Below are 14,380 nucleotides of genomic sequence, written 5' to 3'. Positions count from 1 at the left end.
TTAGGGTGGGGGTGGGGTGACCCCCCCCCCTCCGGCGGGTCACCGGCGCGGGGGTGACCCCCCGGATTTGGGGAGCCGGACCCCCATTTTGGGGTTCGGGACCCCGAATTTGGGGTGCGGGACCCGAATTTTGGGGTGCGGGACCCGAATTTTGGGGTGCGGGACACGAATTTTGGGGTGCAGGACCCTCCTGTTGGGGTTCCGGATCCCAAATTTGGGGGTGCGGGACCCCCATGTTGGGGCTCCGGACCCCAACCTTTGGGTGCAGAACCCCGAATTTGGGGTGCGGGACCCGAATTTTGGGGTGCGGGACCCGAATTTTGGGGTGCAGGACCCTCATGTTGGGGTTCCGGATCCCAAATTTGGGGTGCGGGACCCCCATGTTGCATTTCGTGACCCCGAATTCGGGGCTCCGGACCCCAACTTTTGGGTGCAGAACTCCGAATTTGGGGTGCAGGACCCGAATTTTGGGGTGCGGGACCCCCCTGTTGGGGTTCCGGATCCCAACTTTGGGGTGCAGAACTCCGAATTTGGGGTGCGGGACCCGAATTTTCGGGTGCGGGACCCTCCTGTTGGGGTTCCGGATCCCAAATTTGGGGGTGCGGGACCCCCTGTTGGGGCTCCGGACCCCAACTTTTGGGTGCAGAACCCCGAATTTGGGGTGCGGGACCCGAATTTTGGGGTGCGGGACCCCCATGTTGCGTTTCGTGACCCCGAATTCGGGGCTCCGGACCCCAACTTTTGGGTGCAGAACTCCGAATTTGGTGTGCAGGACCCGAATTTTGGGGTGCGGGACCCTCATCTTGGGGTTCCGGATCCCAAATTTGGGGTGCGGGACCCCCATGTTGGGGCTCCGGACCCCAACTTTGGGTGCAGAACCCCGAATTTGGGGTGCGGGACCCTAATTTTGGGGTGCGGGACCCGAATTTTGGGGTGCGGGACCCTCCTGTTGGGGTTCCGGATCCCAAATTTGGGGTGCCGGAACCCCGTGTTGCATTTCGTGACCCCGAATTCGGGGCTCCGGACCCCAACTTTTGGGTGCAGAACCCCGAATTTGGGGTGCGGGACCCTCCTGTTGGGGCTCCGGACCCCAACTTTTGGGTGCAGAACCCCGAATTTGGGGTGCCGGCCCCCCGTTGCGGTGTCCCCGCGGAGTTTTGGGGGTCCCGGCGCTGTCACCCCCCTCCCCATTTTGGGGGTTCGTTGTGGGGCCGGGGGGGTTTCTCTCTCCCCCCGCCCACACCGGGGCTGATTTTTGGGGCTCTCCCCGCAGGACCCCGCGGCGCCGTCCCGGCGGGAGGACGATGAAGCCAGCGAGGAAGGCCGGCGGCTCCTCCTCCTCCTCCTCCTCCTCCTCCTCCTCCTCCTCCTCGTCCTCAGCGCCCCGCGCCGCGCTGCCCCCCCCGGGCCGCCCCAAACCCCCCAAAAGCGACGAGGACGCCCCTTCCTCCCCCCTGCCCCCCTCCTCCCCGCAGCCCCCCCCGGAGGAGCCGCCCCCCCCCAGCCGCAAGACCACCACGTTCAAAGCCCGCGCCCCCCGCAAGAAACCCCCGCCGGCCTCGGGCGAGCCCGCCGACCCCCTGGGCGACCCGGAGCCCTCGGCCGGCGGCAGCGGCTGCTCCAGCACCGACACGGCCAGCGAGCACTCGGCCGACGAGGGCGGCGGAGGAGGAGGAGGAGGAGGAGGAGGAGGAGGAGGAGGAGGAGGAGGAGGAGGAGGAGGAGGAGGGGGGGGCCCGGCCCCGCTGCCGCTACCGGCGACCCCCGGGGACCCCCCCGAGCTGGAAGCGGCGTTCCGGCGGCTCCGCTGCCAGCGCGTCCTGGCCCGGCGCGACGGCGTTTTCCGCCCGGCCGTGGTCAAGCAGCTCCGGCGCGGCCACGAGCTCGGCGTTCAGTTCGCCGGCGACCGCGGCGTGACTTTCCTGGAGGGCGGCTTCCTCCTCGGAGACCCGCCGGCCGTGGTGTTGGACGCCACGCCGCCGGCCGGAGCGCTGGGCGTGGGCACGGCGGTGTGCGCCCGCCTGGACCCCGCCGAGACTCTCTACCGGCCGGGCACGGTGGTGGAGGTGAGCGCCAAGCCGCCCTCGTACCGGGTGCGCTTCGCTCCGCCGCCCCCCGCGCCCCCCGTGTGGGTGCCGCGCTCGGGGCTCCGCCTGCTGCGACCCCCGTGGCCGCCGCACGCCCGCGGCGACCCCGCCGAGGATGAGGAGGATGAAGCCGCCGCCGCCGCCGCTCCGAGGCAAGCGGAGGACGCCGAGGTTTCCAAGCTGAGCGCCGGAGCCCCGGCCCGGCCCGGCGCGGCTCCGCCGGCCGCGGGAACCCCGCAGAGCTCGGCCGGGGGGACCCCGCAGCCCAAATACAAAAAGGGCGACGTGGTTTGCACCCCGAACGGCATCCGCAAGAAATTCAACGGCAAGCAGTGGCGGCGGCTCTGCTCCCGCGACGGCTGCACCAAAGAGTCGCAGCGGCGCGGCTTCTGCTCCCGTCACCTCTCCATGCGCACCAAGGAGCTCGAGGGGCTCCCCGAGACCCGCGGGGGACCCCCGGGACCCTCGAGCCAACGCGGCGGCAGCGCCGATTTCGAGTGGGGAGACGAAACGTCCCGGGAGAGCGACGGCGACGGCCGCGCTCGGCTCGGCGGAGCGGCCGCGGCTCCTCCGCCCAACCCGGACCTGTCGCGCTTCGAGTTCGACGAGTGCGAAGCCGCCGTGATGCTCGTGTCGCTGGGCTCGTCGCGCTCGGGCACGCCGAGCTTCTCGCCGGCCTCCACCCAGTCTCCCTTCTCGCCCGCTCCTTCCCCGTCCCCGTCTCCCCTTTTCGGTTTCCGCCCCGCCAACTTCAGCCCGGTCGGCGCCTCGCCCCGCGCCCGCGGGCGGCACCTGAGCGCCGGGACGCCGCGGCCCGGGGAGGGGCTGAGCCCTCCCCCTCCGCCGCCCCCTCCTCCCCCTCCGCCGCCCCGAGCCCGGCCGCCGTCGGGGCTGCCGCCGGTGTTCCAGCCCGGCCTGCCGTTCCCGGTGCCGCTGAGCCCCGGTAAGCGCAAGGCGGAGGCGGCGGAGCCCCCGGAGAGCGGCACCGGCACCGGGGGGATGTTCCGAGCGCTGTCGCCGCTGTTCGCCCCCCGCTCCCCCGCGGGGCTCACGGCGGACCCCGGCCCCGCCGCTCGCCGCGTCCCCCCGGTGCCCCGCGGCTCTCCGGTCATCGTCCGCAACCCCGACGTGCCGCTGCCCGACCCTCCGCGGCCTCGCCCGCTGCCCCCGCCCCAAAAAACCGCCCTGGCCGCGCCCGTGCCCATCAACGCCGGCCGCCTGCGACCCCCGGGCCGCCCGCAGCCGCCCCCCGGCCCCGCCGCCGCCCCCGGCGCCGCTTTCGGGGCTCCCCCGCTGCACCCCGCGCCTTTCCACCCGTCCCCCGCCGCGCTGCTGCCGCTGCTCGTGCCCGGAGAGTTCGGGAGCCCCGCGGCCCCGCGGAAGGAGATCGTCATGGGCCGGCCCGGCACCGGTAAGGGGCGCCTGGGGGGGGTTTGGGGGGGTTTGGGGATTTTGGGGGGGTTTGGGGAATTTTAGGGGGGTTTTGGGGAGGTTTTGGCGAGGTGTTGGGGAGGTTTGGGGGGGATTTTGGGAAGGTTTGGGGGGGATTTTGGGGGGTTTTGGGAATTTTGGGGGGGGTTTGGGGAGGATTTTGGGGGGATTTTGGGGGGGTTTTGGAAATTTTGGGGGGGGTTTGGGGAGGTTTTGGGGAGGTTTGGGGGGGATTTTGGGGGGTTTTGGGAATTTTGGGAGGGTTTTGGGGAGGTTTTGGGAATATTGGGGGGGTTTTGGGGGAGGTTTTGGGGAGATTTGGGGGGGTTTTGGGAATTTTGGGGGGTTTTGGGGAGGTTTTGGGGAGGTTTTGGGGGGATTTTGGGGGGGTTTGGAAATTTTGGGGGGGTTTTGGGGAGGTTTTGGGGAGATTTGGGGCGGCTTCGGGGGGTTTTGGGGGGGTTTGAGAAATTTTAGGGAGGTTTGGGGGGGCTTGGGGGGGTTTTGGGGGGTTTGGAAAATTTGGGGGAATTTTGGGGAGGTTTTGGGGAGATTTGGGGCGGCTTCGGGGTGTTTTGGGGGGGTTTTGGAAATTTGGGGGGATTTGGGGGGAGTTTTGGGGAGGTTTGGGGGGCTTGGGGGGGTTTTGGGGGGGTTTTGGGAATTTTGGGGGGGTTTTGGGGAGGTTTGGGGGAGTTTTGGGGGGGTTTGGAGCGGTTTTGGGGTGTTTAGGGGAATTTTAGGGGTTTTGGGGGGCTTAAGGAGGGTTTGGGGGAATTTTGTGGATTTGTAGGTGGATTTTGTGCGTTTTTAGGTGGATTTGGGGGTTTTTCAGTGGATTTGAGGGTTTTTAGGTGGATTTGGTCGTTTTTAGGTGGATTTGGGGGTTTTTCGGTGGATTTGGAGTTTTTTCGGTGGATTTGGTCATTTTTAGGTGGATTTGGGGGTTTTTTGGGGGGATTTTGGGGCAGGGAATGAGGTCAGGGGTCACGGCCAGGGCGTGCTGAGGTCAGGGCGGGGTCACGGTGACGTCAGAGGGGTTGTGACGTCACGGGCGCCGCGGCGAGGTCCGGGCGGGCTCGGCGCCTCGCGGTGATGTCACAGTGACGTCACTATGACGTCACGGCGCTGCCAGGGCTTGATGTGTGTTGGTGACGTCACGGTGACGTCACGGTGACGTCACGGTTGCGTCCGACCAGCGGCGGGGCTGGCAGGGCGGGGTTAAATGATGGTGATGACGTCACGGTGTCGTCACAGCGGCGCCAGGGCCGCGTCGGGATGGCGTTATGCATCATAGTGACGTCACGGTGACGTCACGGTGACGTCAGAGCAGCGCTACGGGTGTGGCACTCGCTCCCGGCCCCGTGGGGCGCCTCGGTGACGTCACGCTGACGTCACATCGCGCCGCTGCCGTGCTGCGGTGACGTCACCCCGCCGCTCTGTGACGTCACGGCCCCGCCGCGCCTCGCGGGGTGTGGGCGTGGCCTCGCCGCCCGGAGTGGGCGTGGCCTCTCCCCGCGGCGTTCCACCCTCTCATTTGCATACGCGCGGCCATCCGCCCAATGGGCGAGCGGCGCGGGGGCGGGAAGCCCCCCCCCTCCCCCCGTCCTTCCTCATTTGCATACGCGCGGCCGGCCGCCCAATGAGCGCGCGGCGCGGGGGCGGGAAGCCCCCTCTCTCATTTGCATACTCGCGCGGGCGTGGGGGGGGGGGGGTGTGAGGTGTGTGTGTGTGGGGGGGGTAGCGGGAGCGGCCCTCTCCGATTTGCATACGCGCGCGGCTCGCCCAATCAGCGGCGCGGGGGCCGGCGCGCGCGGGCGCCGCCGGCCAATGGGGCGCGGTCGCGGCGGGTGGGGGGGGTGTCGAGGGAGGGAGGGGCGGGGCGGAGCCGCGCGCATGCGCGGCGGGGCGAGGCGGGAGCAGCGCGCGCGCTCCCGCGCTTTCCCCCCCCCCCTCCCTCCCTGCGCGCGCGCGCGCGGCGGGCGCGGACCCCTCCCCCCCTCCCCTTCCCCTCCCTCATCCCCTCCCCCTCCCCCCTCCCCATTAAAAATCCCGGGTGGGGAAAACCCTCCGTCGTGCCCCCCCTTTGCCTCCCGCGCGCTCGCGGCCGCGCGGAGGCAGCGCCCGCAGCCGCCCTCCCCCTCCGTTTCCCCTCCCTTCCCTCTCCGCCATGTCCTCCTCCTCCGCCGCCCTCCCCCCGGCCGCGGCCCCGCGCAGAGGCCTCGGCATGTTCGGTCAGTGCCGGTGCACGGGGGGAGGGGGCTCCGGGGGGGGCTGGGGGGATGGGGCGGGGGGCGGTGGGGGCGGCCGGGCTGGGGCTGGGGGGGCTGGGGGGGACTGGGGGGGACTGGGGGGTCCTGAGGGGGATTTGGTGATTCTGAGGGGGACTCGGGGGGTTTTGGGGGGGTTTTGTGGGGTTTGGGGGGATCCGAGGGGATTCGGGGGTTTGGGGGGGTTCTGAGGAGGACTGGGGGATCCTGAGGGGGGTTTTGGTGATTCTGAGGGGTTTTTTGGGGATTCTGAGGGGATTGGGGGATTCTGAGAGGGACTGGGGGGTCCTGAGGGGGGTTTTGGGGATCCTGAGGTGGTTTTGTGGGATTTGGGGGATTCTGAGGGGGTTTGGGGGGTCCTGAGGGGGGTTTGGTGATTCTGAGGGGGATTTTGGGATTTCTGAGGGGGATTGGGGGGATTCTGAGGGGAATTCGCTGTTTTGTGGGGATTCTGAGGGGGTTTAGGGGTTTTTTGGGGATTCTGAGGGGTTTTGGGGACCCTGAGGGGGTTTTGTGGGATTTGGGGGGTCCTGAGGGGGTTTTGGGGGGTTCTGAGGGATAATGGGGGTTTTGGGGGGGATTGGGGGATTCTGAGGGGGATTGGGGGGATTCTGAGGGGAATTCGCTGTTTTGTGGGGATTCTGAGGGGGTTTAGGGGTTTTTTGGGGATTTTGAGGGGTTTTGGGGGTTCTGAGGGGTTTTGGGGGGTTCTGAGGGGGTTTTGGGGGGTTCTGAGGGGTAATGGGGGTTTTGGGGGGGATTGGGGGATTCTGAGGGGTTTTGGGGGGATTCTGAGGGGAATTCGCTGTTTTGTGGGGATTCTGAGGGGGTTTGGGTTTTTTTGGGGATTTTGAGGGGTTTTGGCGATTCTGAGGGGGTTTGGGGGATTCTGAGGGGGATTGGGAGTTTTTGGGGATTTTGAGGGGGATTTTGGGGATTTTGAGGTGGTTTTGGGGGATTCTGAGGGTATTGGGGGATTCTGAGGGGGTTTGGGGGGTACTGAGGGGGGTTTTGGTGATTCTGAGGGAGATTGGGAGTTTTTGGGGATTTTGAGGGGTATTTGGGGGATTCTGAGGGGATTTGGGGGGATTCTGAGGGGTTTTTGGGGATTTTGAGGGGTTTTGGTGATTCTGAGTGGGTTTGGGGGATTTTGGGGATTCTGAGGGGGATTGGGGGATCCGAGGGATATTTGGGGTTTTGGGGATTCTGAGGGGATTGTGGGTTTTGGGGGATTTTGAGTGGATTTGGGGGATTCTGAGGGGGTTTGGGAGTTTTTGGTGATTCTGAGGTGGTTTTGGTGATTCTGAGGGGTATTTGGGGTTTTGGGGGATTCTGAGGGGGATTTGGGGTTTTGGGGGATTCTGAGGGGGATTTGGGGTTTTGGGGATTCTGAGGGGGTTTGGGGGATTTTGGGGATTCTGAGGCGGTTTTTGGGGATTCTGAGGGGGTTTTGGGGATTCTGAGGGGTATTTGGGGTTTTGGGGGATTCTGAGGTGGTTTGTGGGGTTTTGTGGGGCTCCGAGCGGGATTCGGGTTTTTTGGGGGTTTCTCAGGGGGTTTGGGGGGATTCTGAGGGGAATTCGGGTTTTTTTTGCGCGGTTCTGAGGGGGATTTGTGGTTTTTTTGGTGTTTCGGGGTGTTCTGAGGGTGTTTCTGGGGGGCTCCGAGGAGATTCGGGGGTTTTTAGTTGGCTCTGAGGGGGATTTGGGGGTTTTTTTTGGAGGGTTCTGAGGGGGATTTTGGATTTTTGGGGGGTCCTGAGGGGGATTTTCCTATTTTTGGTCAGGTCTGAGGGGGATTTTGGGTTGTTTTTTTGGGGGGGGGGGATTTTGGGTTTTTTTTTGGGGGGGGGTTTCTGAGGGGGATTTCGGGTTTTTAGGGGGTCCTGAGGAGGATTTTGGTATTTTTGGGGGGTTTTAGGGGGTTCTGAGGGTTTTTTTTTAAGGTTTGGAGGCGGTGGCGGGAACGGCGGGGTGGCTGTGAGGGGATTTTGGGGTCGTGAGGGGGTTTGGGGGGATTTTAGGGGATTTTGGCGAATTTTGGGGGGATTTTGGGGGGTTTGGGGGATTGTGGGGAGGGGTCCGTGATGGGATTTTGGGGTTCGTGAGGGAAATTTGGGATTCCTGAGGGGAATTTGGGTTCCACGAAGGGAATTTGGGGATTTGCGAGGGGAATTCGGGATACCTGAGGGAGATTTTGGGTAAGTGTGTGGATTTTGGGGGTTGTGAGGGGAATTTGGGATTTGTGAGTGAAATTTGGGTTCCCTGAGGGAGATTTGGGGTCTGTGAAGAGAATTCTGGATTTGTGAGGGGAATTTGGGATTGCTGAGGGGGATTTGGGTTCCGTGAGTGGAATTTGGGGACAGTGATGGGAATTCGGGGTCCATGAGGGGGATTTGGGCTTTGGGAGGGAATTCATGAAAGTGATTTTGGGGATTTTTGTGAGGAAATTTTGGGGTTTGCGAGGAGATTTTGAGGTTTCGAAGTGATCTTGGAGGTTTTGGGAGAGGATTTGGGGGTTCTGAGGCGATTTTGGGGGTTTTGTGAGAGGATTTTGGGGGTTTTGCGAGGTGATTTCGAGGTTCTGATGTGGTTTTGGGGGTTTTGTGAGGAGATGTCGGGGGTTTTAACAGGATTTGGGGGTTTTGAGGTAAATTCGTGATTTCTGCGAGGAATTGATGGGGTCTGTGAGAAGATTTGAGGTCATTGTGAGGGAATTTGGGGTTCTGAGGTGATTTTGTGCATTCTGAGGTGATTTTGGGAGGTTCTGAGGTAATTTTGGGGGGTCCTGAGATGACTTTGGGGGGTTCTGAGATTATTTTGGGTTTCTGGGGTAATTTTGGCGTTCCTGAGGCAATTTGGGGGGATTTGGGTGTAATTTTCAGGGACGTTGATGTAATTTTGGGGGTTTCTGGGGTAATTTTGGCGTTCCTGAGGCAATTTGGGGGGATTTGGGTGTAATTTTCAGGGATGTTGATGTAATTTTGGGGGTTTCTGAGGTAATTTTGGGGGTTTCTGGGGTAATTTTGGTGTTCCTGAGGTAACTTGGGTGTTTCTGAGGTAACTTTGGGGTGATCTGAGGTCATTTGGGGTTTCTTTGGGGTCCCCGTGTGGCGATTTTGGGGTCTGGGACCGGAGCAGGTGAATTTGGGCGGGGGGTCGGGGCTCAGGTGTGACGTGACCGGGTGACACACCTGTGGGGTGTCACCTGAGCCCCGTGGGTGTCCCCACAGTGTGGCCACAGTGTCACAGCGCGTCAGGGGCTGTCCCCCCGTGTCCCCCCGTGTCCCCCCATGTCCCAGCCCCGTCCCCGTGTCCCCCTGTGTCCCCGTGTCCCGTGTCCCGTGTCCCACCGTCCCCGTGTCCCATGTCCCGTGTTCCCGTGTCCCGTGTCCCGTGTCCCATGTCCCATGTCCCGTGTCCCGTGTCCCCGCAGTCTGGACCAACGTGGAGCCGCGCTCGGTGCCCGTGTTCCCGTGTTCCCGTGTCCCGTGTCCCATGTCCCGTGTCCCGTGTCCCCGCAGTCTGGACCAACGTGGAGCCGCGCTCGGTGCCCGTGTTCCCGTGTCCCATGTTCCCGTGTCCCGTGTCCCATGTCCCATGTTCCCGTGTCCCATGTCCCGTGTTCCCGTGTCCCGTGTCCCATGTTCCCGTGTCCCGTGTCCCCGCAGTCTGGACCAACGTGGAGCCGCGCTCGGTGCCCGTGTTCCCGTGTCCCGTGTTCCCGTGTTCCCGTGTCCCATGTTCCCGTGTCCCATGTTCCCGTGTCCCGTGTCCCATGTCCCGTGTCCCGTGTCCCATGTTCCCGTGTCCCATGTTCCCGTGTCCCGTGTCCCATGTCCCGTGTCCCGTGTTCCCGTGTCCCGTGTCCCATGTCCCGTGTCCCATGTTCCCGTGTCCCATGTTCCCGTGTTCCCGTGTCCCATGTTCCCGTGTTCCCGTGTCCCATGTCCCGTGTCCCATGTTCCCGTGTCCCATGTTCCGTGTCCCGTGTCCCCGCAGTCTGGACCAACGTGGAGCCGCGCTCGGTGCCCGTGTTCCCGTGTCCCATGTTCCCGTGTCCCGTGTCCCATGTCCCATGTCCCGTGTCCCATGTCCCGTGTCCCATGTCCCGTGTCCCCGCAGTGTGGACCAACGTGGAGCCGCGCTCGGTGCCCGTGTTCCCGTGTCCCGTGTCCCATGTCCCGTGTCCCATGTCCCATGTTCCTGTGTCCCATGTTCCCATGTCCCGTGTCCCCGCAGTCTGGACCAACGTGGAGCCGCGCTCGGTGCCCGTGTTCCCGTGTCCCGTGTCCCATGTTCCCGTGTCCTGTGTCCTGTGTCCCGTGTCCCATGTTCCCGTGTCCCGTGTTCCCGTGTCCCGTGTCCCGTGTCCCATGTTCCCATATCTGTGTCCCGTGTCCCATGTTCCCATGTCCCGTGTCCCATGTCCTGTGTCCCATGTTCCCGTGTTCCCGTGTCCCCGCAGTCTGGACCAACGTGGAGCCGCGCTCGGTGCCCATGTTCCCGTGTCCCCGTGTCCCGTGTCCCGTGTCCCCGCAGTCTGGACCAACGTGGAGCCGCGCTCGGTGCCCGTGTTCCCGTGTCCCGTGTCTGTGTCCCGTGTCCCGTGTCCCGTGTCCCGTGTCCCCGCAGTGTGGACCAACGTGGAGCCGCGCTCGGTGCCCGTGTTCCCGTGTCCCGTGTCCCGTGTCCCATGTTCCCGTGTCCCATGTTCCCGTGTCCCGTGTCCCGTGTCCCGTGCCCCGTGTCCCATGTTCCCGTGTCCCGTGTTCCCGTGTCCCGTGTCCCATGTCCCGTGTCCCGTGTCCCCGCAGTGTGGACCAACGTGGAGCCGCGCTCGGTGCCCGTGTTCCCGTGTTCCGTGTCCCATGTCCCGTGTCCCGTGTCCCCGCAGTGTGGACCAACGTGGAGCCGCGCTCGGTGCCCGTGTTCCCGTGTTCCCGTGTTCCCGTGTTCCCGTGTCCCGTGTCCCGTGTTCCCATGTCCCGTGTCCCGTGTCCCCGCAGTGTGGACCAACGTGGAGCCGCGCTCGGTGCCCGTGTTCCCGTGTCCCGTGTCCCATGTTCCCATGTCCCGTGTCCCCGCAGTCTGGACCAACGTGGAGCCGCGCTCGGTGCCCGTGTTCCCGTGTCCCATGTCCCATGTCCCGTGTCCCGTGTCCCATGTCCCATGTTCCCATGTCCCGCAGTCTGGACCAACGTGGAGCCGCGCTCGGTGCCCGTGTTCCCGTGTCCCATGTCCCATGTTCCCGTGTCCCATGTTCCCGTGTCCCATGTCCCATGTCCCGTGTCCCCGCAGTGTGGACCAACGTGGAGCCGCGCTCGGTGCCCGTGTTCCCGTGTCCCGTGTCCCATGTTCCCATGTTCCCGTGTCCCGTGTTCCCGTGTCCCGTGTCCCGTGTCCCATGTTCCCGTGTCCCATGTCCCGTGTCCCATGTTCCTGTGTTCCCGTGTCCCGCAGTCTGGACCAACGTGGAGCCGCGCTCGGTGCCCGTGTTCCCGTGTCCCATGTTCCCGTGTCCCATGTTCCCGTGTCCCGTGTCCCATGTTCCCGTGTTCCCGTGTCCCGCAGTCTGGACCAACGTGGAGCCGCGCTCGGTTCCCGTGTCCCGTGTCCCATGTTCCCATGTTCCCATGTCCCGCAGTGTGGACCAACGTGGAGCCGCGCTCGGTGCCCGTGTTCCCGTGGCACTCGCTGGTGCCGTTCCTGGCGCCCAGCCAGCCCGACGCCGCCCCGCAGCCCCCGGCCGGGGCCGGCCTGCAGCCCGTCAGCCACCTGCCCCCCGCCGCCAGCAAAGGTGAGCGCGCCGGCACACCTGGCACACCTGGGACAGCTGGGATAGACCTGGGGACAGCTGGGATAGACCCTGACACACCTGGGGACACCTGGGGACACCTGGGATAGAGCCTGACACACCTGGGACACCTGGGATAGACCCTGATACACCTGGGGACACCTGGGGACACCTGGGATAGACCCTGACACACCTGGGGACACCTGGGGACACCTGGGATAGACCCTGATACACCTGGGGACAGCTGGGATATACCCTGGCACACCTGGGGACAGTGGGCTGCACCTGGGACACACCTGGGATACGGATACACCTGGGACATGCCCCCTGCCACACCTGGGACACACCTGGGATATGAATACACCTGGGACACGCCCCCTGCCACACCTGGGACACACCTGGCCCCGCCCCAGACACACCTGGGACACACCCGGGACACACCTGGGATACAGACACACCTGGGACACACCTGGCCCCACCTGGCCCCACCCCAGACCCACCTGGCCCCGCCTGGCCCCGCCCCAGACACACCTGGGACACACCTGGGCCACACCTGGGCCCCACCTGGCCCCGCCCCAGACACACCTGGCCCCACCTGGGACACACCTGGGATACAGATGCACCTAAGACACGCCCCCTGCCACACCTGGGACACACCTGGGCACACCTGGGATATACCTGGGATATACCCTGATACACCTGGGGACACCTGGGATAGACCCTGACACACCTGGGGACAGCTGGGATATACCTGGGATATACCTGGGACATGTCCTGATACACCTGCGCACACCTGGGCCCCACCTGGCCCCGCCCGGCCCCGCCCCAGACCCACCTGGGACACACCTGGCCCTGCCCCAGACCCACCTGGGACACACCTGGCCCTGCCCCAGACCCACCTGGGACACACCTGGCCCTGCCCCAGACCCGCCTGGCCCCACCTGTGCCACACCTGTGCCCCACCTGGCCCCACCTGGCCCCGCCTCGCCCCACCTGGGACACACCTGGCCACACCTGGCCCCGCCCCCGACACACCTGGCCCCACCTGGGACACACCTGGCCCCACTTGGTCCCACCTGGCCCCACCTGGCCCCACCTGGCCCCACCTGGCCCCGCCCCAGACACACCTGTGCCCACCTGTGCCGCACCTGTGCCACACCTGGCCCCACCTGTGCCCCACCTGTGCCTCACCTGTGCCCCACCTGGCCCCACCTGTGCCCCACCTGTGCCCCACCTGTGCCCCACCTGGCCCCACCTGTGCCCCACCTGGCCCCACCTGTGCCCACCTGTGCCCACCTGTGCCCCACCTGTGCCTCACCTGTGCCCACCTGTGCCCCACCTGTGCCCCACCTGTGCCCCACCTGTGCCCACCTGTGCCGCACCTGGCCCCACCTGGCCCCACCTGTGCCCACCTGTGCCCCACCTGGCCCCACCTGTGCCCCACCTGGCCCCGCCTGGCCCCACCTGTGCCACACCTGTGCCACACCTGGCCCCACCTGGCCCCGCCTGGCCCCACCTGGCCCCACCTGTGCCCACCTGTGCCCACCTGTGCCCCACCTGTGCCCCACCTGGCCCCACCTGGCCCCACCTGTGCCACACCTGTGCCACACCTGGGCCCCACCTGTGCCCACCTGTGCCCACCTGTGCCCACCTGTGCCACACCTGTGCCCCACCTGTGCCCCACCTGTGCCCACCTGTGCCCCACCTGTGCCCACCTGTGCCCCACCTGGCCCCACCTGGCCCCACCTGTGCCCACCTGTGCCCCACCTGTGCCCCACCTGTGCCCACCTGTGCCCACCTGTGCCACACCTGTGCGCCACCTGGCCCCACCTGTGCCACACCTGTGCCACACCTGGCCCCACCTGGCCCCGCCTGGCCCCACCTGGGACACACCTGGCCACACCTGGCCCCACCCCAGGCACACCTGGCCCCACCTGTGCCCCACCTGTGCCCACCTGTGCCCACCTGTGCCGCACCTGTGCCCACCTGTGCCCACCTGTGCCCCACCTGGCCCCACCTGGGCCCCACCTGTGCCCCACCTGGGCCCCACCTGTGCCCCACCTGTGCCCCACCTGGCCCCACCTGTGCCCACCTGTGCCCACCTGTGCCCACCTGTGCCCACCTGTGCCCCACCTGGCCCCACCTGGCCCCACCTGTGCCCCACCTGGGCCCCACCTGTGCCCACCTGTGCCCCGCCTGGCCCCACCTGTGCCCACCTGTGCCCCACCTGTGCCCCACCTGTGCCACACCTGTGCCCACCTGGGCCACACCTGTGCCCCACCTGTGCCACACCTGTGCCCCACCTGGCCCCACCTGTGCCACACCTGTGCCCACCTGTGCCCACCTGTGCCCACCTGTGCCCCACCCGTGCCCCACCTGGCCCCACCTGTGCCACACCTGTGCCCACCTGTGCCCACCTGTGCCCACCTGTGCCCCACCCGTGCCCCACCTGTGCCCACCTGTGCCACACCTGTGCCCACCTGGCCCCACCTGTGCCCACCTGTGCCGTGCCCGCAGAGCCGCCCGAGTCGGCGGCGGTGGCCCCCGAGCCGGGGGGGCGGGGCCGGGAGCCCGGGCGCTGCGGGGGGGCCCCGCGCCCGCCCAGCCCCCCCCCGGCCGCGCCCCCGGCCCCGCCCCCCGCGGCCGCGGCCCCGCCCCCCGAGGAGGAACCGCCCAGCGGCGGCGCCCGGCCCGACAGCGACAACGAGAGCGACCACGACGACGCGTGAGTGCGGCTGGCACCCATGGGACACCCGGGACACCCATGGGACCTCTGGGACACACCTGGGACCCCCG

General features: G+C 66.1%; 1 protein-coding gene across 1 annotated transcript in view; it reads left to right on the top strand.

Moving 5' to 3' along the window:
* The first annotated feature begins 1,159 nt into the window (after positions 1-1,159).
* The window catches only part of CIC (capicua transcriptional repressor), a 34,191-nt gene continuing 20,970 nt past the window's right edge, over positions 1,160-14,380 (top strand). The window contains 3 exon segments of the mRNA XM_085564534.1: positions 1,160-3,498; positions 11,435-11,587; positions 14,102-14,309. Of these exon segments, the coding sequence (XP_085420660.1) occupies positions 1,305-3,498; positions 11,435-11,587; positions 14,102-14,309 (2,555 nt within the window). The 5' untranslated portion in view covers positions 1,160-1,304.

The sequence above is a fragment of the Lonchura striata genome, chromosome 33 (assembly GCF_050655825.1).
Source record: "Lonchura striata isolate lonStrDom1 chromosome 33, ASM5065582v1, whole genome shotgun sequence".
Classification (NCBI taxonomy): Eukaryota; Metazoa; Chordata; class Aves; order Passeriformes; family Estrildidae; genus Lonchura; species Lonchura striata.
This window is presented reverse-complemented; position numbering and strand designations above follow the sequence as displayed.